Source organism: Nycticebus coucang, chromosome 20 (genome assembly GCF_027406575.1).
Source record: "Nycticebus coucang isolate mNycCou1 chromosome 20, mNycCou1.pri, whole genome shotgun sequence".
In the NCBI taxonomy this organism is placed as follows: domain Eukaryota; kingdom Metazoa; phylum Chordata; class Mammalia; order Primates; family Lorisidae; genus Nycticebus; species Nycticebus coucang.
In genome coordinates this window covers 68,511,478-68,536,797 of record NC_069799.1, presented here as the reverse complement: position 1 = coordinate 68,536,797, position 25,320 = coordinate 68,511,478, and the positions used below count along the sequence as shown (strand labels likewise).

The 25,320-nt window shown below is 47.9% G+C and overlaps 1 protein-coding gene across 6 annotated transcripts in view; it reads left to right on the top strand.

Moving 5' to 3' along the window:
* WDR37 (WD repeat domain 37) overlaps positions 1 to 15,504 on the top strand; it is a 58,072-nt gene extending 42,568 nt beyond the window's left edge. For 5 of the 6 annotated variants that reach the window (XM_053573051.1, XM_053573054.1, XM_053573050.1 and 2 more), the window contains 2 exons: positions 11,497 to 11,631; positions 12,052 to 15,504. In XM_053573051.1, the coding sequence (XP_053429026.1) occupies positions 11,497 to 11,631; positions 12,052 to 12,298 (382 nt within the window). In that variant the 3' untranslated portion in view covers positions 12,299 to 15,504. The remainder of the gene's footprint in view (positions 1 to 11,496; positions 11,632 to 12,051) is intronic. The other variant, XR_008376271.1, reaches the window with a different exon arrangement.
* The last annotated feature ends 9,816 nt before the right edge of the window (positions 15,505 to 25,320 follow it).

Below are 25,320 nucleotides of genomic sequence, written 5' to 3'. Positions count from 1 at the left end.
GCTCTCTGAATGATGTCCCACCCTCTGCACTTCTCTCATGGTGCCCTTCTCCGCTGGGAGTGCTCTTGGCCGAGGCACCCTCTGCACTTCTCTCATGGTGCCCTTCTCCGCTGGGAGTACCCTTGGCCGAGGCACCCTCTGCACTTCTCTCATGGTCCCCTTCTCCGTTGGGAGTACCCTTGGCCGAGGCACCCTCTGCACTTCTCTCATGGTCCCCTTCTCCGCTGGGAGTACCCTTGGCCGAGGCACCCTCTGCACTTCTCTCATGGTCCCCTTCTCCGCTGGGAGTACCCTTGGCCGAGGCACCCTCTGCACTTCTCTCATGGTCCCCTTCTCCGCTGGGAGTACCCTTGGCCGAGGCACCCTCTGCACTTCTCTCATGGTCCCCTTCTCCGCTGGGAGTACCCTTGGCCGAGGCACCCTCTGCACTTCTCTCATGGTCCCCTTCTCCGCTGGGAGTACCCTTGGCCGAGGCACCCTCTGCACTTCTCTCATGGTCCCCTTCTCCGCTGGGAGTACCCTTGGCCGAGGCACCCTCTGCACTTCTCTCATGGTCCCCTTCTCCGCTGGGAGTACCCTTGGCCGAGGCACCCTCTGCACTTCTCTCATGGTCCCCTTCTCCGCTGGGAGTACCCTTGGCCGAGGCACCCTCTGCACTTCTCTCATGGTCCCCTTCTCCGCTGGGAGTACCCTTGGCCGAGGCACCCTCTGCACTTCTCTCATGGTCCCCTTCTCCGCTGGGAGTACCCTTGGCTGAGGCACCCTCTGCACTTCTCTCATGGTTTCCTCCTCCACTGGCAGTGCTCTTGGCTGAGGCTGTGCACATGCCAGGTGCTGGTGGTCTTGGAGCCAAGTTGGACCCAGGTCAGGGTGGGGCCTGCTCTGTCTGACTTGGGATGTGTGTTCCCAGGTGGAGAGCGCTGTAGCGGCTTTGGGAAGTGTGCCGTGGTCTCTCAGAGGCCGGACAGTGGCCTGACCCCCCTTTGCCTCAGGCGTCTCTGATGAGCGCTCTTGCTACTCCAGCTGGCGCGTCATGTCTGAGTGTCAGCACAGACTGAGGGCTCTCCTGTTTGCAGCTTGTGATCCTTGGTGGTTTCCTTTGTGCCTCCCTGGGGGCATCATCTCTAAGCTGTTGTCCTGGCACAGAGGGGCCTTCCCAGAGGGGACAGGCTGGCAGCTTCTGACTGAATCACCCCGCTCACCCGTGTGACTGGGCAAGAGCAGGCTGCTTCTGTTGTCCTTGTGATACTGGGGAATAGATGTACAGGGAGCTAGACTGAGGGCAGTGGCCAAGGGCAGAACATTGTATTCAGAGCAAGGCAGAGGACCTGGATCCCAGGTGTGGTCAGGGCACCTCATAGGGAGCCTGGTAGGTCATCCATGTAGCAGAGAAAAGTGCAGGCACAGGTGACAGCTCGTGAGGGTCTGAGTGCAGGGCTTGCCCACAGCAGTCTCCTGCAGCTGCCTCCTGGTGCTTCTGAGAGGACCTTTAGTCACCTGTTCTCTGCTCAGTTGCCTTATTTGATTGTCTAAAAACTTTCACTTTTGTATAAAAAGAGGTAAGAATACACATATGTTTGTGCACTGGGAGTTGGTTGGCGTCATGTTCAGCTTTTGAAGACATGTCAGCAGCAAGTGTTTGCTCTTGTGTCTTGCAGGTATGAAGTTGGCAACTTGAGGTATATGAAATAATAGTTGTTTTTTAGAGGGATGTGCTTATAAGGAAAGTAACTGGTTATGAAGGAGTTCTTATTTTTGATGTGGACCCGTGCATATGGTGTTCTAGGGCTTGTGTTTTTTATGGGATCAGGTACAGAGCATGAGCCCCGGATCCTCTCTGCCCCCGTCCTCCAAGGTGCTTGGGAGAGTTTATCAAAGGAGGGTGTGTGCACAGGCACCACTAGACTCTGAAGTTATATTATTCTCTTTTCTTGCTTGATTTAGCAGGAGCTAGTATAGTTTATTGATGTGTAAATCCAAGAACATGTTTTGGAAAGTTCTTCCTTTGTTATAATTTCCTTGCTGTGTTGGAATAGGGGAAGTTTAGGCTTTTCTAAGCCTGAGTCCTTCGACCTGCTGGAGGCTGGAGGCTGGGCCAGCAGGTGGAGCTGTGGATGGATCTCAGGACACAAGACAGGCTCCTCTTCCTCTTCCCATCCTGGCTGTGACCTCTGGGGAGGCCTGGTATTTAGAAAAATAGGACTTTTTAAAATTTTTTTTATTTTTTTGAGACTGAGTCTCACTATGTTACCCTGGGTAGAGTGCTGTGGCGTCACAGTTCACAGCAACCTCAAACTCTTGGGCTTACGTGATTCTCTTACCTCAGCCTCCCACGTAGCTGGGACTACAGGCGCCGGCCACACTGTCTGGCTATTTTTTTGTTGTAGTTGTCATTGTTGTTTGGCAGGCCTGGGCCTGGTTCGAACCCGCCAGCCCTTGTGTATGCGGCCGGTCCCCTGACTACTGAGCTAGAAAAGTAGGAAATGAGACCTTTTACAAAAAATGTTTCAGCTATGGAATCTTCCTGTTGGTAACAGCACCTTGTGTCTCTGCAGAGGCTCTGCAGGAGACATGGTTCCTGCGGTATGAACTTGTGTGTGCCTGTTCCCGGCTGAGGGCTCGGTCCTCTGCTGAGGGAGCAGCAGCGTGTTTTTCCCTGTGGTCACTTGTCTGTGACATTCTGAATGTTACTTGTGGAAACAGACCAGGGGCCTGTCCCCAGCTGCCGTGTCCTTCTGACAGGGCCTCTGCTCTGGAGGCTCTTTTGTGGCACCCACGATCCTGTGATCCCCCACTACTGGGCCCTGTTCTGCCACCACTCTGATCATGAGGAGCTCAACTGTCCTGTGTGTAGGGCCGGTGCCCGGCTCCATATCTGCTCCTCAGGGGAAGGAGAGTGGCCCTGGGCACTGCCTGTCAGGCCTGCAGTTCACCCCTGGCCCAGGATGCAGCTCTATTGGTTTCTAAGGAGATGCTCTCGAGTCTTTTAACCCAGTGCTTTTTCTGAACATCCAAAGCAAAACTCAGACTCGAATTCTCAAGAAACTTGCTGTTCTTGTTGGTATGGCCCTGAAAGTTTATATGTAAAGTGTTTTCAGTGAATCATTGCTTAGACAGAGGCAGTATGTATTAAACACGTGTGTTCTCACGCAGTTCATATTAACATGATGTGGAACATGTTTCTAAAAGTTTTACTCTGGGGCATATTTCATTTACAAGTGCTCAGCATAAATTCTTCAGTAATGTGCATTAGAATCTAATTCTTTTTGAGAATAATTCACTTAACTGTGCAGTTCATTTGAATTTTTGTGTACTGGGTTTTCTCAAGGCAAGATGTAGCTGTATGTGCTTCAGGGTTATGGCCCAATTTTATAATCCGATTTACATAGGAGAGAGATTTTCCCCCTTTTTGTCATTTTATGTGGATTCTGTGTCTGTTTGAAAAACTTGAGTTTGCAGTATGGTGCTTGAGTGTCAGATGATAAACTGAAACCAGGTGGGTTCCCTTGGAATCTGCACCATCGTTATCTTTGCTGGGTGTGGGTAGAGCTCCTTGGTGCAAAGATCTGTTGACAGCTTTGACTGTGAAGTTTTAGAAAGGACTAATAAGGCTTTTTCTTTTTTTCTTATTTTGGATTAATACAAGGTTATATTGTTTGTGTTTGTTAGAAAAGTCCAGCCCTTCCCTTTTTTGATGTGTTATATTTACTCTCACTCTGTATGTTGACACGTGCCCATGTGGCTGTCACCCTCTCATCACCTCTCAGTGGCCCAGTGTGTGCTGATTTAGGTGCAGACCTGCCAGGCCTGGCCTGCTGTTGGTGTCCCCCGTCCCAGGGTGGTGTCTTTGTTTTCCTGGAAGTTGGTCATGAAAGTATCCCTGGTAGATGTCAGGCGCGTGAGGCTTGGGCAGTGTGGAGCCCATAGCGGGTGGAGTTCAGCTGTACAGGGTAAGCTTGAGGGGCAGAGTTTGTGGCTTTCCCAGGCAGAGAGGCTCAAGGGCAGTGGGAATGTGTGTCGGGTGTACCTGTGATGACTCAAACTGACCTTGGAATCAGACCTGCCTGTGGGCTGGCTGAGGGGATCTTTGCCTAGAAGCAGGACTGACCGACTGCCATTCCTGGAGTGCTGGTGCTGCGGCCCGGGCCCTGTGTGATGTGGAGGATGACAGAGGACTATGGCTATGTGGTCTTGGGAGCCTCTTGGCTTCCACGAGTTGCGCAGGGTAGTGTCTGAACCTTAGCTTCAAGGAGTGTGCGTAGCCGCAGCTCAGTGACCTGGAGACAGGAGCACCTTCCCTGCTCAGCTCGCAGCCCTGCCCTCTCTGTAGCAGCCTGGGCCTGTGGTGTGTTTGGGGGGTGAGCATCTGTCCCTGGGCGAGGCCAGGTGGCCGTTCTGGTCATTCTCACCAGGGATTTGGTCTTCTGGGGGTCTGAGGCCCAGGAGACCAGGGTGTTCACCTTAGAGCTCTTCAGGGCTGCAGGGATGTGGGTCTTTGGTTGTTTTGAACAGCAGTGCCCTAAGGGTCAGTTCCCAGAGACTTGGCAGAGAGTGTGTGCACCCCAGGTGCTGGGCAGAGCAGCAGGAAACCCTCCCTGGTGCTTTGTTGGAGGCAGTACCAGATATTGGGGGGCCAGGTTGGAGCTCATTCTGAACTCTTGTGGGGTTAAGAAGTGATGTTTGACCTCGAGTCTGCCTGCATGGAGCCCCTGGGGGCCATCATAGTGCCAGCCCCACCTTCAGTGAGTGGCAGACCGGGGAGGCCAGCTGACCCAGCAGCCCATCCTCTCAGGAGAGGCCAGCCCACCTCATACGTGTGTGCTCTTGGCTCCTGGTGCTGAGCGGGGCTGTGCATGGCAGGGCTGCAAAAGGGGAGCCTCTGTTTGAGTATGAGGGGTGCTCAGATCAGTCCCCAGTATGCAGAGAGGTGCAGGTTGGGCCAGGCTGAGTCCCCGCAAGTTCCTGCAATGCCTTGGGGCTCCCTGCTCCATGTGGCAACTAGGCAGCTTGTTGAGGCAGGGGCTTTGTGGCTGTCTTTGTGGTTTTTGGTTAATCTACTCATGTGTTTGAGAGTGAAAATCTTGTGTTTCTTGATATATTTTGACTTTAATTTTCTTGGTTATTCTAGTGAGTCTGTAGCATGGCACCTTTGAGCGATGAACCTGCAGAAGGCAGGTGGAGACCCAGGGCCCAAGGGACTGGAAAGTCTGATCTTTAAGACCTGAGGGGCCAGATTCTTACCTCATTTAAATGTAGTGGGTATTCCTCTCAGATTTCTTTGAAATTACTCATGTAATTACAAATATTCCAAACTTATTTAAAGTTGACCATCACCTTGCTTAATAAGAATGAAGCAGAATGATCAGATTTTATAAAAAGCAAGAGTCTTTACCCTTGCTGTTACAAGAATGAAGTTACTGTATAAATTTTACTAATTTTAACTTTTTTGTAATGATTTTAAATCAGGTTGTATTGGACTGGGTGTCTTCTTTCAGTGTCTGGAAGGTTCTTGCTACAAAGAAAACCCTGAGGAAGTGCAGCCCTGTCCTGGACACGCTGCCCTGACCCCTTGGGATCAACACAGCGCCTTTCTCTGGGGCCAGGAGGAATCTGGCTTCTGGAGGCTGCCTGTGGCTCCAGCAGGGTCACAGCCAGCACCCCTGAGCCTCAGAACGGGGTCTGTGCCCTGAAACTGTGGTGTACCATTCAGCCGAGTGGGTTGCTGTCTTCACTGCTAGAAGGCGGCGTTGGCCGAGTGATGTTTTCTTCTGGGACCTTCCTGAGAGGATGGTCCCTCAGCACTCTTCCCAGTAAGTCACTGTGACAGTGTCTGCATGGCTCTGACACAGACGGCTTGGAAACCACAGGGAGATGTGAAGACGTGGAGGTGGAACCATAGGTCATGACAGTTAACGTCTTTCTTCCAGGGATCCTGAAAAAGAATTGTGTGACTCACATTTGACTTTTACTTTGATTGTTTGCTATCTTGGGGCCCACTGTTTTGGGACTTAGCCATCAAAGAATGTTCAGGAATGTTCTAGTTCATTGGCGTCCTTGATATACAAAGTAGTGTGCACTTCTTACCCTCAAAGGCCACGTGGAGGAACAGCATGGGGGGAAGGGGTTCCCCCACCCAGACCCTGGGATGTGCACTTAGCAGGCTGCTGTTCAAGGGAAGACCTGTCTCTTCTTTCGAAAGCTTGATTTTATATAGTGACTGGAGAGTGACAGGAGGGAGTGGCTCTGAGCACAGAGAATAAGGTCCTGCCAGGTCTATCCTCAGGTGCTGGGCCTTGGGTGAGGCAGTCTAGGCCTGCTCCTGCCTGACCTTCTGGACGCTTTTCAGACACTGCCGCATTTTAAGTCGAGGGCTGTTGGGCAGTGCGGGTGTTGTGGTTCTGTGTTAAGTTGCGCTTTACCTGGACAGCTGGCCAGTGCTCAGGCCTCAGGGCACCTGACAGGGGTCCATTCTCCCAGATGGCCCTGGGCGCTCCAAGGGAAGGGATGCCCCTTGCTCCCAGCTTTCAACAGGACCTGCTCCCTGGGAAGGCCTATTCGGCTCTTCAGATACCAAGAGCGTTATTTTTTAGGAAGTTGTTTTAAAAATAAGAAACGGGGCTTGGCACCTGTGGTTCAAGTGGCTAGGGCGCCAGTCACATACACCTGAGCTGGCGGGTTCGAATCCAGCTTGGGCCTGCCAGACAACGATGATGGCTGTGACCAAAAAATAGCTGGGCGTTGTGGTGGGCGCCTGTAGTCTCAGCTACTTGGGAGGCAGAGGCAGGAGAATCGCTTGAGCCTAAGAGTTGGAGGTGGCTGTGAGCTGTGATGCCATGGCACCCTACCCAGGGCGACAGCTTGAGGCTCTGTCTCAAAAAAAAAAAGAAACGGAAACCACAGTCCCTTTCCAGCATTTTCCACATCATGTGAAATTTTGGCAGATTGTTATGCAGAGCAGCCCTGACTCTGTGTGGGAGGCAGCTGCTGTATATGATTCCTGGTGATTGCGGCCCACAGAGGGAGCGGTGTCCTGGGCAGGCGGCTGTATGCGATGGGCTGTCAGCTGGCTGCACTGCTCCACTGTTCCCCAAGACAAGACGAATGAGCTGCACTGGAGCTGGGCAGAGTCTGGAGCTTTTCCAGCCACAGCTCACCACCCTCACCCAGGCGACCCTGTCTCAGCTGCCTCTTTGTCTGTTTTCTTTCTTTTGATATCCTATAATAACTGTCAAGATTGTGATTTATTAAAGACCTAATGTCTTTCAACATTTCATTAATATGGGGTTAGGTGGTCTTTTGTGGAGTGTTTTCCCCATTAATTCAGTAGAACATTCACTGAGACTTAGCCTGGCCAGCTCGTCCTGAGACTTTCCAAGCCCTCAGGCCTCCTGGTGGCCTGTGCCTTTCAGAGGGGCCCACCCCGCAAGACCTCGCAGTGCTGTGTGACTACAGAGCATCTGTGGGCTGGGGGGCTTTGCTGATCTGCACTTCCCCTCCTCGCTTCCTGCATGGCCCTGTCCCTCTGAGTGCTCTGCTGTGGTGCCCCCAGGAGACATTGGTTGTTACACCTGGGAGGAGCCTGCTCTGGCAGTGGTGGCGGAGGTGAGGAGGCCGCTACTCCCTGCAGTGCCCAGGAGAGATGTCTCACTTAGGGCAGTTCCTGCTGGATGTCAGATTGGGCTGGGAGTTAGTGTGTGTGGCTCACGCTGTGGACATGTGCTGCTGCGCAGGGCCTCTGCTGCAGGCGGTGTGCTCTGTGGACTAAGGCTGCATTCGGGCTGGGAGTTAGTGTGCGTGGCTCGCGCTGTGGACATGTGCTGCTGCGCAGGGCCTCTGCTGCAGGCGGTGTGCTCTGTGGACTAAGGCTGCATTCGGGCTGCGAGTTAGTGTGGGTGGCTCACGCTGTGGACATGTGCTGCTGCACAGGGCCTCTGCTGCAGGCGGTGTGCTCTGTGGACTAAGGCTGCATTCGGGCTGCGAATTAGTGTTCGTGGCTCACGCTGTGGACATGTGCTGCTGTGCAGGGCCTCTGCTGCAGGCGGTGTGCTCTGTGGACTAAGGCTGCACTCGGGCTGGGAGTTAGTGTGCGTGGCTCGCGCTATGGACATGTGCTGCTGTGCAGGGCCTCTGCTGCAGGTGGTGCGCTCTGTGGACTGAGGCTGCACTGTGTCATTCCCTATGGTGTTCCTGGGCCTTCTGGTCACAGTTTTTTGTTGGGCATTGTTGGAGCTTCTTCAGTCTTAGCGGCTTTGTTGTGCTCTGACACTCCATCTTTTTTTTTTTTTTGGCCAGGGCCGGGTTTGAACCTACCACTTCTGGCATATGGGGCTGGCACCCTATTCCTCTGAGCCACAGGCGCCATCCTGACACTCCATCTTTAAAACTGCATGTTCATGCCGTGGGCTCACATTTAGCTAGCACGTTACCTGTGTACATTTATTGTTTTTTTTTTCTTTTTTAGAGTCCCAAGCTGTCACTCCAGGTAGAGTGCTGTGGGATCATCACAGCTCACAGCAACCCCAACCTCTTGGGCTCAAATGATACTCTTGCCTCAGTTTTTCTATTTTTGGTAGAGAGAGGGTCTCACTTTTGCTCAGGCTGGTCTTGAATCTGTGAGCTCAGGCAATCCACCTGCCTCGGCCTCCCAGAGTGCTAGGATTACAGATGTGAGCCACTGTGTCTGGCCTGTTTTTATTTTTTATTTTATTATTATTTTTTGAGACAGAGTCTCATTTTGTCACCCTCGGTAGAGTGCTGTGGTGTCACAGCTCACAGCAACCTCAAACTCTTAGATTCTAGAGATTCTCTTGCCTCAGCCTCCCAAGTAGCTGGGACTACAGGCACCAGCCACAACACCCGGCTATTTTTTAGAGACGCAGTCTTGCTCTTGCTCGGGTTGGTCTCGCACTCCTCGACTGAGCTCCAGGGATTCTCCCACCTCTGCCTCACAGAGTGCTGGGATCACAGGTGTGAGCCACTGTGTCTGGCCACCTGTGTCCATTTAAATCAAAAGGGTTTCACAGGGACCCAAAGCCTGGATAGCAGAGCACTTGTCAGAGCCCTAGTGGGTCTTGCAGTCACGGCTGCGTGTCAGTGACCAGGATAGCTGGCACGGCTGGAATCACTGCCTGTCGGCTGGGTGTGGAGGGTGCAGCACATGAGAGACTTGTGATGAATGGAGGGGAGGTTTCCACACTTGTCACCTCAGGGTAGATGTGACTAGCATCAGTGAGTGCAAAGATGTGCTTTAGCCTCTGCACGGGGGACAGTGCAGGGAGGCCAGTGTCTCTCAGAAGCTGCTGCCAGCTCTGCCTGGAGAGCAGGTGTCGTCTCCCTGGTGGCCGGTCATTAACCTGGATGCTGCAGTGCTCAGGACAGGGAGCACATCCCGCTGAGGCTGCTGAGGATGAGTGGTGCAGGTGGGGCTCACCGGCCACAAGACCTTCCAGCATCCCCTGGACTCTGTGGCCACATCTCAGCTCCCTGGGAAATTAAGGCTTGTGTCACATTCTTCTTTTCACTGAACTTGGCCAATCGAGCTGAGAGGTGACTGAGTTTTCTAATTCAAATGGCCTTTTATTGCTCAGTGCTAAATGCCTTGTAGTAATTGGTTGGTGACTGTCCTTTGATTGAGAGGGTGGGTGACCTTGTGGCCTGAGGGAGGAGCCCCAGCCACGGCCCAGACCACCCACTGGAGCAAGGTGGTCTTTTCGTGTTCTCAGGCAGTTTGAGTGCCCAGGTCCCTGTTTCTGTGCTTGGTGCAATTTCCCCGTGGTGAGAGGTTCGCATCATGTGAGGCTGTATCAGGTGCCCTGTGTTGTGTGCATTTCAAGAGCAAAGCTGATGAAGCATCTTAACACAAACTAAAGGAAGGATTCCTGTCTTTTTTTAATTTATTATTATTATTATTATTATTTTTTTGTGGTTTTTGGCCAGGGCTGGGTTTGAACCCGCCACCTCCGGCATATGGGACTGGCGCCCTACTCCTTGAGCCACAGGCGCCACCCTATTTTTATTTTTTTGAGACTAGAGTCTTATTGTGTCACCCTCGGTAGAGTGCCGTAGCGTCACAGTTCACAGCAACCTCAAACTTTTGGGGTTAAGCAATTCTTTGCCTCAGCCTCCCAAGTAGCTGGGACTACCACAGTGCCCAGCTATGTTTTAGTTGTTGTCATTATTGTTTGGCAGGCCCATCTGAGTTCGAGCCCACCAGCTCCACCGTATGTGGCTGGCGCCCTAGTTGCTGAGCTACAGCCTCTTGTTTTAATGGCACTTCCATCTTGGTGTCTGGTCCTTGATGCTCTGTGATGAGCTGGTGGCCATGTGCTAGAACATCTGAGTTAGACAGAAAAATTATTACTTAACATCTGCCGAGACAGGTTCTGATGTTGAATTATGTAGATGTGTATAACATAAAATTTACCATTTTATCATTTTAAATGTACAGTTTAGCGGCATTAAATAAATTCACCTTATTGCCTCACTACCACTATTTACAGAACTTTTTTCATCATCCTGGAGAGAAACTCTGCACCCACTGAACTGACCCACCTCCACCTAGACCCTGTCCTCCTCCTATGACAGTGATATGTCCCCAGGCCCTGGGACCTCTGTCACTCCATCCGTGTCCCCTGTGTCAGTGATGTGTCCTCAGACCCTGGGACCTTATATAATGGGGTCCCATTGTGGGCCCTTTGCGTTTCAGGGCTCAAACTGCAGCCCATGTCAGAATTCCCTCTTTATGGCTAAAACATACTCCATATATATGCTACATCTTTAAAAAAACGTGTCTGCTACAGGTGTTTGGGTGTGTCCACCCTTTTGACTGTCATCAGAGATGCTGGTGTCTGAGTCCGTGGCCTTCGGCCCTTCTGTGTGGGCCGAGTGCTCTTGTGGGTCTGACGGCTGAAGGAGCCACACCCTCTCAGCAGTAGGACCGTTTCATCTCCCACCAGAGTGCCCAGGAGTTCTGATCTCTGCCAGCACCTACATCTCCCATGTTTGGTTTTGCTTTTGACGACGACCCTTCTGCTTGGTGTGTGCTGGTGTCTTGCTGTGGCTTTGGCTGAGCTCCCTCCTGACCAGAGGTGCGAGTGTCTTTTACGTGCCTGTTGGCCCTTTGTGTGTCTTCCTGGGGAAAATGTCTGCTGAAGTCTTTTGCCCACTGTTGACTTGCGGAGTTGTCAGAGTTTTTCTCTACTTTCTGTGTTCTGATTAAATTGAGAGTTGCTGTTGTTAGACCCAAGCACCGGGTTGGTGGGTTCTGTGTAATTCTTATTCTCTGGCACGTTCTCTTTACCCCTTTCCCTAGAGGTGTAGAACGGGGCAGAGTCTCTCAGAGGTGGGGGCAGTGTTCAGGAAGGACAGCTGTGGGGGCCGTCCCTCTTGAGCCCCAGCCTAGGGTTCTCTGGAAGCAGGATCCTGTGGGGTGCAGATAGGGGTGTTGTCCACCTGCCCTGGGACACTGTGGGGTCTGACTGGGTCCCTTTCTTCTAGCACTGTGACCTCGGCCGTGTTCACCGTAGGAGACAATGTGGTGTCCGGCAGTGATGACCGCACAGTGAAAGTCTGGGACCTGAAGAACATGAGGTCCCCCATTGCAACCATCCGCACAGACTCCGCCATCAACAGGTGCTGTAACTGCTCATGGCCCGCGACGCTCAAGCTGATGTGAATGGGTGGTCATGGGTCTGTTCTCCATTGTGGAGATGTGGTGTTTGAGGGGTAGAGCCTTGAGGAATATCTTTCATTCACCCTCTAATGCTGTGTCAGCATTCCTCAAATACTTAAAGTCACTTAGTAGAAATTCAGGTTAATGTCGTGAGTTCTGTTAAGAACACAAATGATCCATTGTGCCAGGTGTTCCAGGGCTCTTGGTCTGTGTGTCTTGTCGTAGTTACACACCAGCACCTTGGTCTCTTCTCTGATGCTGTAGGCAGATGCACCTGGGCTCACGTAGTCTGCCTTGAAATGTGAATGATGGGAGTGTCCCCTGCATCAGCGTCTGTGTCTCTGTTTCATGTACAACTCTCTTTTATCTCTTCTCTGCAGAATCAATGTATGTGTCGGGCAAAAAATCATAGCCCTCCCGCACGACAACCGGCAAGTGAGATTGTTTGACATGTCGGGTGTACGGCTGGCCCGGCTTCCCCGAAGCAGCCGGCAGGGCCACCGGAGGATGGTGTGCTGCTCGGCGTGGAGCGAGGACCACCCCGTGTGCAATCTGTTCACTTGTGGGTTTGACCGGCAGGCCATTGGCTGGAACATCAACATCCCTGCGCTGTTACAAGAAAAATAGGGTCACTGGTTTTGTCATTTGCCATGGACCTCTGACTGGTGCAGGCTTTTCTGCATAGTAATTGGCCACTTTTGTGAGAGTCTGACCCTGAGGAGGGTGCTTTGTGTGTGTCATTTCTACACCGTGCCCAGCTTGCATGAAATGTACAGGGACGTGTGTCACATGTTTATTTCTGTCTGTGTGTGTATCACGTCACTGGCATCCTCAGGCCAGTGCAGGTGAAGCCCACCTCCCGCATGGCACGTGCATTACTTGTGAGCTGTTGGCGTCCGGCAGGTGAGCAGCAGGGCATTATGTGTGGGATTAAATGTGAATCTGTCTACTTTTCTTGTGGCACACGCAGTCCTGCGTTTCTGGAATAATTACACACGTCTACCTTGTACGGGGGTACGGGGCTTCTGGTGACAGAGTTGAGCCCCAGTGTCCTGTTTACCCTTCAAGTTCTAGCACGTGCTGTCGTGTGATTTATCTTCAACTCGAGTTTCTGTTATAGTTCTGTAAAAATGATCTGGATTTTAGAAGTTAAAAAAGTAGCACAGAATGTTGAGTCCAACTTTTGGAGTTTGTTTTGAAAAGAAATGTTTTCTGCTTTTTTTTTTTTTAATAGAAAATCATTTCAATTTCCTGAGGTCTCATACTAGAAAATTAAAAAATCAGATTCTAATCACTGATTTCAGATAGTAAGCAAAATTTAAAGCACTTTAGTTTATAGCTCTGGTTATAAACAGGTTTTAGAAGTTTCAAGTGACTCACCCATTTGAATGTGAGTAGACTGAGGTGAGAAGCCTCTATGGGAGGTTTTCGAGTCTCAGGCTCACGGCCTTGCTGGTGTTCCAGAGCCGGCCACACCACCTCAGTGGATGCCTGGGCAGCTGTGGGTCCTGGGGCCTTGATTTGTGGCTGGAATACAGAAGTTAACCCAGAAGGCAGGAAAGATGCCAGGTGTATCCCGAGTTAGGCTCCTGTGGTGACACCTGGAGCAGGTGGCAGGGGACACGGGGTACTGCCCAGTGCTGACCTGCCACTGTGGGAGTGAGCTGACCTCTGCCTTTGTTAAGATCACTGTTCTTCTGATGTTTGTGAGTTCCTTTCTTGTTACAGTTTTGATAAGGAGTCATCTCAGTTCTTGCCCCTTTAAGCAGGTGATTATCTCTCACCATCCGGGTGACGCTATTTCTTTGTGTTTTACCCTGCTTTGTGGTGATGTGGGAGTGTGACCAGTAGGTAATTGGCATAAGCCATTTGCAGAGGTATAGCAGGACGGGGTGCTCTGCTGTCCTCTGGAGGGTGCAGGCAGCAGCCTGGGGAGTGCCTGGCCTCACACACACAGGGGCTGCTCTCGGACTGCAGAGCTGAGGCATTGGGAGATTCTGGAACGACCGGCACAGCCCAGCAAGGAGGGGCAGAGGATGACTGATGTCGACACAGTGCAGTTAGAGGGTGCTAACTAAGGGACAGGCCGTGTGCATTTTAGAGTCATTTCAAGCTAAAAATTTGTTGTATTTTTAAATCCTCTCACCTGACTCCACGGTTTTTGGGAACTGAAGTCAGGCTGGTCACTCTTGCTGCCCTGCCTGCATTCCCTGTGGAGCACTGTGCCACTGCCCAGGGGTTGCTGTGCCTGGGGCCTTCTGCATAGTGAGAGGCTGATCCCCCCGTGGCACACGTTGGGGCTGGGCACAGGCGACTTCTGGGGGCCGAGGTGCATAGCCATCTGCTCTGGTGCCTGAAAGTTGATGTCTCAGGATGTGGTTAGGAACATCAGAAAACGCATGTGGTTAGTGAAATCAGACCTTAGAACCAGATCTCAGTCAGATTAAAGAATTCTGAAGCTTTAAAAATAAATATTCATGATGGCAGACTAGTGACCTTTGCTGTGGTAACTGCTCAGCTTCTTCTAGGGGCTGGGGGGACCAGACCCAGACTCCAGAGCCAAGGCTATGCACACTCCCTCGGGGCACAGACCCTGCTGGTGCTCAGGGACCCCCTTACTGCTGACCGCATGTCACCCCTAGTGTGGTCGCCTCCCACTCCTTGGGGGAGATGGGCCCAGTGTGTGAGTGTGTGCATGCTGGTGCAGGCATTTGCCTGAGTGCAGGTGTGTGCATGAGTGTGCAGGCATGTGTGCGAGCAGGTGTGTTAGTGCAGGTGTGTGTGTGAATGCAGGCATATGTGTGTGTGAGTATAGGTAAGTGCAGGTGTGTGCATGTGCATGCGAGTGCAGGCATGTGTGTACAAGTGCAGGTGGTGAGTGTGTGAGTGCAGGTATATGAGCATGTGTGTGAGGGTAGGCGAGTGTGAGCATGTGTGTGTGAGTGCAGACGTGTGTGCGAGTACAGGTCAGTGGAAGTGCAGGCATATGCATGCATGTACAGGTGAGTGTGAGCATGTGTGTGAGGGCAGGTGTGAGTGCAAGTGAGCACAGGTGAGTGTGACCATGTATGTGAGTGCAGAGGTGTGTGTGCACATGCATGTGTGTGAATGCAGGTATGTGCATGTGCAGGTGAGTGTGAGCATGTGTGTGAGAGTGCAGGTGTGCGTGCGAGTGAGTGCAGGTGAGTGAGCATGTGTGTGTGAGTGCAGGTGTGCATGTGAGTGCAGGTGTGTGTGTGGGTGAGTGTGAGCACGTGTGTGAGTGCAAGTGTGCGTGTGAGTGAGTGCAGGTGAGTGTGAGCACGTGTGTGGAGTGTAGGTGTATGTGTGAGTGAGTGCAGGTGTGTGCAGATGAGTGAGCATGTGTGTGTGAGTGCAGGTGAGTGAGCACGTGTGTGTGAGTGCAGGTGTGTGCAGGTGAGTGTGAGCATATGTGTGTGTGTGTGTTGCTGACTTCTCAAGTTGTCAGTTTTGTTCCATGTGTGATGTGTCCAGAATTTCATTTAATAATTGAAGGAACATACGTGCTTACTGGAAAATGTGCATTGATACAGAACTTCATAAGGGATGTGTTGTTGGGCACAGCAACACTTTTTCTCAGCCACTTTTTCTCATCAGTGTTGGTAGAGTCAAAAATTCTGTACATATTTTGGAACCTGAAGAATCCTATGTATATCATTTGTTACTTAAATCTGTGAAAAACATATTTCTTTGGAGAAAAAAGTACGCATTTATACGTGTTGTTTGGAATCAGTTGTATTGATGTTATTAAGTGTTCATCATCTTTATTGCAATATGAAATTCATTAAAACATCCATGTTCCTTGATTACTATTACAAGACTTTTACATTATTTGGAGTCTCTTATTTTTATTATTTTCACTTTTTTCATTTTCTTTGGTGGAACATTGTTAGTGGCTATGTAAACACCACAGTGACCCAGAAATCGAGCAAGTACAGGCATTTTACGGTGATGTGAGGACCTTCTATAGACTATGTCAAACTGTCAAGCATTTCAGAGACTCTGGGCATCAGGGACAAAGCAGCAGAATCACATATCAGTCAATGTCAGGGTGCCGGATGGGACAGGAGACACAGCAGCTGATTTCTTAAGTCTAAAATTAAAGTGTTTGAAATGGGCAATACAGTACTTAATTCTGGAGTAAGCTTGTTTGAAAGTAAAAAGTAAATCACAGCAGCATTGTTTTTTGTGGGAGAGTACTCATTGGGACTAGCAGTGACTGGGGCCAATCTCATTCCAGTCCAGTGAGGGAAGTGCTGTGGTCACCACAGCAGCCTTGGGAGTTGTCAAGTCCTGCTGGCTGTGTCCTTGGGGAGAAGCAGCCACTGTGGTCTGGGCTGCCTCCCCTCTAGGCCCTGGGAGGACTTCAGACCTGGAGGTAGTGCTCTCCTGACTCCTTACCTTCCTTACCTTACTCCTCAAATCACACATGATTATTGTCTAAAGTTCATTGTTTTAAAAGTTCATGTTTTATTAGTGTGGAGTACTGCTTGTTTGGTGACAAGGCCCCCACCTTCAGGGAATGACCCCCAGCTCCTCTGCCAGAAGTCACATAGCCCCTACATACTTTTTCTTTTATCTTTTGCTGGAATGCATGGATTTTTTTCCTCCCTAAAGTTAATCTTTACCCCATGTACTAGAATCACATTAAAAAAAAAAAAAGAAAGAAAAGAAAAGGAAAATTGCTTTTGCTTTAGATAGTTTTTTTTTTTTGAGGCAGAGTCTCACTGTGTCACCCTGGTACTCAGTGCCAGGGTGTCACAGCTCACAGCAACCTCAAACTCTTGGACTTAAGTGATTCTCTTGCCTCAGCCTCCCAGGTAGCTGGGACTACAGGCGCCCGCCACAACGCTAGGTTATTTTTTGATGGTAGTTGTCGTTGTTTGGCAGGCTTGGGTTGGGTTCAAACCGGCCAACTCTGGTGTATGTGGCTGGTGTCCTAGCTGCTAAGCTACAGGTGCCAAGCCTTGATAAAGTTTTTTTTTGCTTATCCAGTAACTTCCCCTTTTTTCTATCTGGTAAAACCTTGTGAAGATAAAAATATTCCTTTGTGGGGGCGGTGCCTATGGCTCAGTGAGTAGGGCACCGGCCCCATCTACCAAGGATGGTGGGTTCAAAAAAATAGCCCCGGCCAAACTGCAACAAAAAAATAGCTGGGCTTTGTAGGGCTGCCTATAGTTCCAGCTACTCAGGAGGCTGAGGCAAGAGAATCACTTAAGCCCAAGAGCTGGAGGTTGCTGTGAGCTGTGATGTCACATCACTCTACCGAGGGTGACAAAGTGAGACTCTGTCTCTACAAAAAAAAAAAAAATTCCTTCGCCTAATTTCCCTCTGGCAAGCAACTTTGTTAAGGTAAGTGACCTTGTTTAGTTTCTGTATAATAAAGCTGTTTCCACAGTTCAGTGCTGGCTGCAGTCTCAGCTGCTCCAGTCCTCCTGACCCCATCCTTGCCTCCTGTGTGTTTTATTACCTCTCCACCATCCCCACTCAGCTTCCTTCTCCTTCCTGGTGCTGGTTCGCAACAGGTGGTGCCCAAACAGGGACCTGAGTACGGAAAGTGAGTGCAAGCAGGTGAGGGAATTTCCCACGGAAGAAAAGTGAAACTGCGCAGTTGGTATATATTTATTTCTTTAATTTTTTTTCCAGTTTTTTTTTTTTTTTTTTTGCCAGGGCTGGGTTTGAACCCACCACCTCAGGTATATGGGGCTGGCGCCCTACTTCTTGAGCCATAGGCACTGTCCCAAGTTGGTATATATTTTTTAGGGATTATCCTTGATGGGAGTTATGAATAATGGGACAGTCAGGCTCCAAGGAGTGAGAACTGTTTATTCTAAGGCTTAAATCTATGCTTAAAACTAGAGGTTGTAGGGTCAATGCTATTCAATTAGAACAGTTTTTACATTTGTTCAGGAAATGTGTCCTTGGTTTCCTGAGGAAGGTATGGTCAGTGCATCAACTTGGGATAAACTAGGAAAGAAATTATGTTCTCATACAACTAACGGTCCTTCTCGGGCTCCCACTGATGCCTTTGCTCTTTGGAGTTTGATCTGAGAGTACTTAGATCCCAATCATGAACAGGGATGACCCCCTTTATCAATAAATTCAGGTGTTTCTCCTTCAGCCCCTGTGAGTGACCCTCCACCTCCTGAATTTTGGAAGGAGTTGTGGAACAAGGAGCATAAATGTGAACAGGAATTCTCTCCCCTCAGAAGAGAATCCTGATTCATTGGGTATACTGCTGTGGCAGGATTCCACATTTCAGATCCTCCTAACACTGTTGCTTTTCAACACAATTCTGAATTTCCTGAGCCTCCACCACCACCACCTTTTGTAAAGAAGGATTACATAGCCAAATCCCCCTTTAAATCTCCATCACATCCCATTTCTACATTGATTAATGTAACCATCACCTCACTTGCTTATTTGTTGTGGTAAGACATTTATATTCTTCATAGTTTAGAAATGTGCCATTGTATTATGCACCTTAGGTGAGGTCCCACCAAATACCCTCCCTCCTCCTGGCATTTCCCCCCCTTCACTTTTTCTTTCTGGACTATAGTTATGTTTTATCATTCATATGAATGTATAGGTGATTGATTATATGTTGGTTTCATATTAGTATTGAGTACACTGGATATTTTTCTTCCATTTTTGATATACTTTACCAAGAAGAATATGTTCCACTTCCATCCAGGTAAACAAAAAAGATGTGAAGTCTCCATCTTTTTTATGGCTGCATAGTATTCCATGGTGTACATATACCACAATTTGTTAATCCATTCATGGAATGATGGGCACTTGGGCTGCTTCCATGTCTTGGCTATTATGAATTGGGCTGCAATAAACATTCTGGTGCAAATGTCTTTGTTGTAAAATGATTTTTGATCCGTATCCCATTTCTAAACCTCCTTTACAAAAACTTCAGAACAAGCCCAGGACCAGGGTGAATTTCTTTCTTCTTTTTCTTTTTTTGGAGACAGTCTCATTTCGTTGCCCTTGGTAGAGTGCTGTGGCATTATAGCTCACAGCAACCTCAAACTTCTGGGCTCTAGCGTTACTCTTGCCTCAGCCTCCCGAGTAGCTGGGACTACAGGCACCTGCCACAACGTCCAGCTGTTTTCAGAGACGAGGTCTCACTCTGGCTCAGGTTGGTCTCGAATCTGTGAGCTCACGCAATCCACCTACCTCGGCCTTCCAGAGTGCTGGGATTACAGCTTGAGCCACCGCACCCGGCCACAGAGTGAATATCTTGATGGATTTTCTTGTTTCCCGTTCATAGAAACTACTGATGAACAGGGCAATAGAGTAAGAGAGCATCAGCCACTTTCTTTTAAAACTCTTAAAGATTTCCAAAGATTGTAAAATGGGGGTTCGCTAAATATCATCTACTCCTATACCAGTTGGAATACCTTCCTGTACCATCCCTTCTGTTCATCTTCTGTTCATCTGACTTTAGCTCCTTGGCTTGAATGTTAACTATAACTCCCCAGTTCATATTCCTATTGAAGATGTCACAGAAAAGTTGTGGGATTGGTCTAGAAAATCACCATTCACTCATAACATTAATGATGAAGTGATTGCCGGGGATGGGTAACTAACATTCTAACAACAGAATCAGGAAACGTTCAGATCTTTGGTGACTTGCAGCGGCCCTTCAAAACCAGTAGAAGTCCCGAAGCCCACGACTTACGTGACACAAAACAGTTCCAGAGCTTTACACTGGCCTGTGTCCTGCCTCCAAGACTCTTGCTAGCTGGTAAGACACTGACCATGGTTTTACTGTAAATCGTATAAGCTGTAACTTGACCAATTGTGTTAGTCACATTGATCCTTTTCATGCTGTTACTAGAGTTGAGAAACCTTTTGTTATATACCTGTAGATTTAACTCAACCATGGTATGATGATTCAGGTTTACAAACTTTAATTGAACTTAATAAGTATGATATAACTCATAAAAAAGGAGTTATAGGCATGATCATAGCAGCTATTGTAGCATTAGCTGTCATTAAGGCCAGTGCTGCTTCTCAGCTCCAGTCACATGCAGTCTGTACACACAGCCCATTACGTAAATACATCAGATCAATACGCTTCCTTAGCGTTATCAATGCAGGAAGAGGTGGGCAAAAAATTAGAAGCCAAACTTGATGCTTTAGAACAGGTAGTAACTTTCATAGGAGTTGAAGTTAGAAGTTTAAAACCACATTTACCATTACCATTTCCAATGAATTTGTGTTACTCAGAAACCCTGTAATGAATCACAATGGAATTGGGATAAAGTAAAAATTTGTCACCTAGGAGTGTGGTCTCATAATAATATTAGTCTTGACATGGCAAAGCTTCACCAAGAAATTCAAACTATACATGAGTCTCATTTAGACATTTATAGTCCTGCCCAATTAGCTAAACACATTTTTGATAAATTACAATCTTTCAGTCCTTTAAAAAATATTAAATATTTAAAAAATATTAAACATTTAATAATAGCATTGTGTATATTAGGAATATTAATACTAGTTTTATTTTGTATTCTCCCAGTCTTCTGGAGAATCAGAGTCAAGCAACTCCTCCAACTAAAAATCATCTATTCACAAACTGAAACTAAAAAATGAAAAAGGAGTTGTGGAGTAGTGGTTGTTTAGTGGCCAGGCCCCCACAGCCTGGGACACGTTCAGGGAACGACTCCCAGCTGCTGCTTCTCCTAGAACAACACCACTCTTTTCTCCTCTTGCAGAAGTCACGTAGCCTGTACAATCTTTCCCTTTTATCTTTTTCTGGAAAGCCTGGAGCTTTTCATCCCTAAAGTTCATCTTTACCCCATGTACTAGAATCAGGTCAAAAAAAAAGAAAGAAAAAGAAAATTGCTTTTGACAAAGTTTCTTTTTGCTTATCCAGTAACTTCTCCTTTTTTCTCTCTGGTAAAACCTTCTAAAGATAAAAATATTCCTTCGCCTAATTCCCCTCTGGTAAGCAACTTTGTTAAGATAAGTGACCTTGTTTAGATGCTATATGATTTTCCACGGTTAGTTTGTTTGTTCTCATTGGTGATTTCAGTCTTGCTGCTCATTATTGGTCTGTTTGGTGTTTTCTTCCCTACTTAAGCTTAGGAGTTGGTATGTTTGTAGATTAGCGTTTCCACAGTTCAGTGCTGGCTGCAGCCTCAGCTGCTCCCGTCCTCCCAGCCCCATCCTGCCTCCTGTGTGTTTTATTACCTCATCCCCACCATCCCCACTCAGCTTCCTTCCCCTTCCTCACTCTGGTTCATGATATATTAGTATAAGGAATCAGGAGGAAGAGACTTTCACTGCTATGATTTTATGGGAAGGCTGCTAGGAATCTGCCTTACTTTTGTGTTCCTCTAAATATAATTTTTTTTTTAAGACACAGTCTCTGCTCCTGTCATCCAGCCTGGAGGGTTGTGGTGTCAGCCTAGTTCACAGCAACCTCATATACTCTAGAGCTCCAGTGATGCTCTTGCTTCAGCCTCTGGAGTAGCTGGGACACAGGTGCCCACCATAACAACCTGCCTCAGCCCCCCAGAGCACAGGGCTTACAGGTATGAGCCACTGCTCCTGGCCTCTTTAGGGTTTTCTAGATAAAAGATCATATTGTCAACACACAGGGACAGTTTTATATCCTCTTACTTCTTTCTCTTGCCTGACTGCTCTGGCTGGGACTTGCAGCACTATGCTGAATAAAAGTGGTGACAATGGGTCTCCCTGCCCTGTTCAATTCTTTGGGGGAAATGCCGGCAACTTTTCCCTATGCAGTGTGATGTTGGCTGTGGGTTTGTCATGTGTGGCTTTTATTATTATTATTATTATTATTATTATTATTTGAGACAGAGCCTCAAGCTGTCGCCCTGGGTAGAGTGCCATGGCATCACAGCTCACAGCAACCTCCAACTCCTGGGCTCAAGCAATTCTCCTGCCTCTGCCTCCCAACTAGCTGGGACAACAGGCGCCCGCTACAACGCCTGGCTATTTTTTGATTGCAGCCGTCATTGTTGTTTGGCAAGCCCGGGTTGGATTCAAACCCGCCAGCTCAGGTGTATGTGGCTGGCGCCTTAGCTGCTTGAGCCACAGGCGCTGAGCCGGCTCTTACTATTTTGAGATATGTTTCTTCTATGCCTACTTTGTTGAGGGTTTTATCACAAAAGGATACTGAATTTTATTCAGTGCTTTTTCTGCATCTATTGAGATGATCATACAGGTTTGGTTTTATATTCTGTTTATATGGCATATTATATTTGCCAGTTTTGCATATATTGGACCACCTTGTATCCCTGGAATGAAACCTACCAGATTGTGGTGGATTATCTGTGATGTGCTGTTAAATACAGTCAGCTGGTATTTTGTTGGGAGTTTGTGTCCTTGTCAGGACATTGGCCTGCAGTTTTCTTTTCCACTGTCATTGCCTAACCTGTCATGGCCTTGCTGTCAGGGTGATTCTGGGTTTGCAGACAAGCTGGGGAGGCTCCTCCTCCGTCTTCGGGAGCAGAGTCAGTACGGTTGATATCAGTTCTCTGCAGACCTGGGTTCGCTGTGAACCCATCTTTGTGGGGCTTTTTTTTTGTTAGGAGATGTTCTCGGTGATTTCGGTCTTGCTGCTCATTATTGGTCTGTTGGGTGTTTTCCTCCTGATTTGAGCTTAGGAGTTGGTATGTTTGTAGGGATTTATCCATTTTCTCTGGGTTTTCTAGTTCGTGGGCACAGAGATGTTCGTAGTGGTCTCAGACGACCTGCTGTGTTTTTGGGCATCGTTACTGTAGGTGTCTCGTTTCTGACTGAACTTCTATGCTGGGTTAATCTAGCAAACAGTCTATCCATTTTGTTTATCTTTCAAAAAACGGACTTTTGTTTCATTGACACTTTATGTTGCATTTTGGTCACAGTCTTGATGGTTGTTTCTGCTTCGATCTTCGTGTCTTGCCTTCCGCCAGGGCTTGGTCAGATTTGTTCTTGTCTCTCTGGTTCCTGGTGGTGCAGCGTTAGGTCCCTGATTTGTGATCTGTCTTTTGATGCTATGAACTGCTTTTTTCTGTATCCAGAGATCTTAATGTGTTGTGTCACTATTTTCATTTGTTTCAAGACGTTTTTAAATTTCTGTCTTGATTTTTTTGTTGACCCAGAGATCACTGAGGCATAGGTCATTTAGTATTTGTATAATTTTGAAAGTTACTCTTGGAGTTGATATCTATTTATTCCACTGTGGTCTTAGAAAATACTTGATATGATTTCAGTTTTTAAAGTTTATTATTGGGACTTACTTTGTGGCTAAAATACAGTCTTAGAAAATGTTGCATGTACTTAGGAGAAAGATGTAGTCCTGTAGTTGTTGGGTAGAATGTCCTGGTAATGTCTGTTAGGTCCTTTTGTTCAGGAGTCCAGTTTAAGCCCAGTGTGTCTTTGTTGACTTTCTGCCTCAGTGATCTGTCCAATGCTGTCTCTAGTGAGGGACCAAGCTGAGCGTCAAATCAAGAGCTCAATCTTGTTCATGACACCTGTCAAAAAAAAAAGAAAACCCAAACGAAGCCTCTCAGAATATATTTAAAAAAAGAGGTGAAATATCTCTACATGGAAAACCACAAAACACTGGTGACATAAAGAAATGGAAAAATACCCCATGGTAATGTATTGGAAGGGTTAATATTGTTGAAATGACAATACTGCCCCAGGTAACCTACAGATTCTGTACAATTCCTGTCAAAATGCCAACTTCATTTTTCACAGAATTAAAACAAAATTCTAAAATTCACATGGAACCAAAAAAGAGCCCAAATGGCCAAAATGGTCTTAAGCAAAAAGGACAAAGTTGGAAGCATCATGTTGCCTGACTTCAAATTATACTACAAGGGTCTAGTAACCAAAACAGCCTTGTACTAGTGGAATTAAAATAGATACATGGACTGATGGGACAGAAGTGAGAACCAGAAGGCTGCCTACCTGAGAGCACGTGAGCTCTGACAAGCAGACTGCACATACCCTGGGAGAGATGGGAGAATTGCAGAGCCTCTTGCAGAGGGCAAAACTGGGTCCCGTGGGTTAAAGACTCAAATGCAAGACCAGAAGCTTCAAAGAGTAAAGAAGAACATCTAGGAAAAATTCTTCTGGACATTGGCTTAGGCAAAAAATGTATGACTAAGACCCTTAAAGCAAAAATAACAAAAACAAAAATGTACAAATGAGACTTAAACTAAAAAGCTCCTGTATAGCCAAAGAAACAATGAACAGTGTAATAGACAACCTACGGAATGAGAGAAAACATTTGCACACGGTGTGTCTGATGAAGGACTAATATCCAGAATCTGCCAGGAACATAAAAAAAAACAAAAAGAAATGACATGAACAGACATTTTCGGAAGATGTGCAGATGACCAGGAAACACACGAAGAAATAATCAACACCCCTAGTCACCAGGGAAATGTATGTGGAAACCACAAGGAGATACACCTTTATTCCAGTGAAAATGGCCATTATGGGACAGCGCCTGTGACTCAGAGGAGTAGGGCGCTGGCCCCATATGCTGGAGGTGGCAGGTTCAAACCCAGTCCCGGCCAAAAAGTGCAAAAAAAAAAAAAAGAAAAGAAAATGAACATTATTAAAGTCAAAAAAACAATAGATATTGCTGTGGATATGGAGAAAAGGGAACACGCATACATCGTTGGTGGGATTGCAAATTAGTAGCTCTTTGGAGATCAGGATGGAGATCTCTCAAAGAACGGAAAACAGATCTCCATTTGTTCCAGGAATCCCACAACTGGGGATCTACCCAAAGGAAAGAAGTCACTACATCAAATAGACACCTGCATGTTTATATGCAAAGATACGGAATCAGTGTACGTGCATCCATCATTCCACTGAGGAATGGAAGAAGAAACACGGTCTGTCCACACAGAGAGGACTACCCAGCTAGAGAAGAATGCAGCAATGTCCCTCCAGCAACGTGGGGGACGTCATCGTAAATGAAGAAATGAAGGAATGGAGACTAGATGGAGCTGAGCAGTGGGTGTGCGTGGCTGAGAGTGGACAGAGGACACTGGAGACCAGAGGTGGGGTGCAGGATGCAAGATGACAGCTACTTACTGGCACAAGCACACCGCTCCAGCCCAGACTTCACCACTACACAGTGTGCCCGCTGACAACCTGCAGCTGTGCCCCCAAATCTATAAAAATACAGGGATAATTTTAGAAAGAACTGGCAATTTTCAGTTCCTAATTTGGATGGTGGGAACTGAAGTTTTGTGTCTTAATTTTCATATTTCATAGTTCAAATGTCTATATTGCTTTAACGTATCCTTTAACATGATTAAAAGAATAATTTAAAAAATTCTAAGGAAAAAGTGTGTGCTATTCCACAGATGGATAGAATGAATTCTGAGATAATGGGGGAATTTATACTTCTTTCTTTTTTTTTTTTGAGACAGGGTCTCACTATATCACCCTGGATAGAGTGCCATGGTGTTGCGACTCACAGCAACCTCAAACTCTTGGGCTTAAGTGATTCTCTTGCCTCAGTCTCCCAAGTAGGTGGGACTACAGGCCCCAGCCACAACACCCGCTATTTTTTTGTTGTAGTTGTCACTGTTGTTTGGCAGGCCCAGGCTGGGTTCAAACCCACCAGCTTCAGT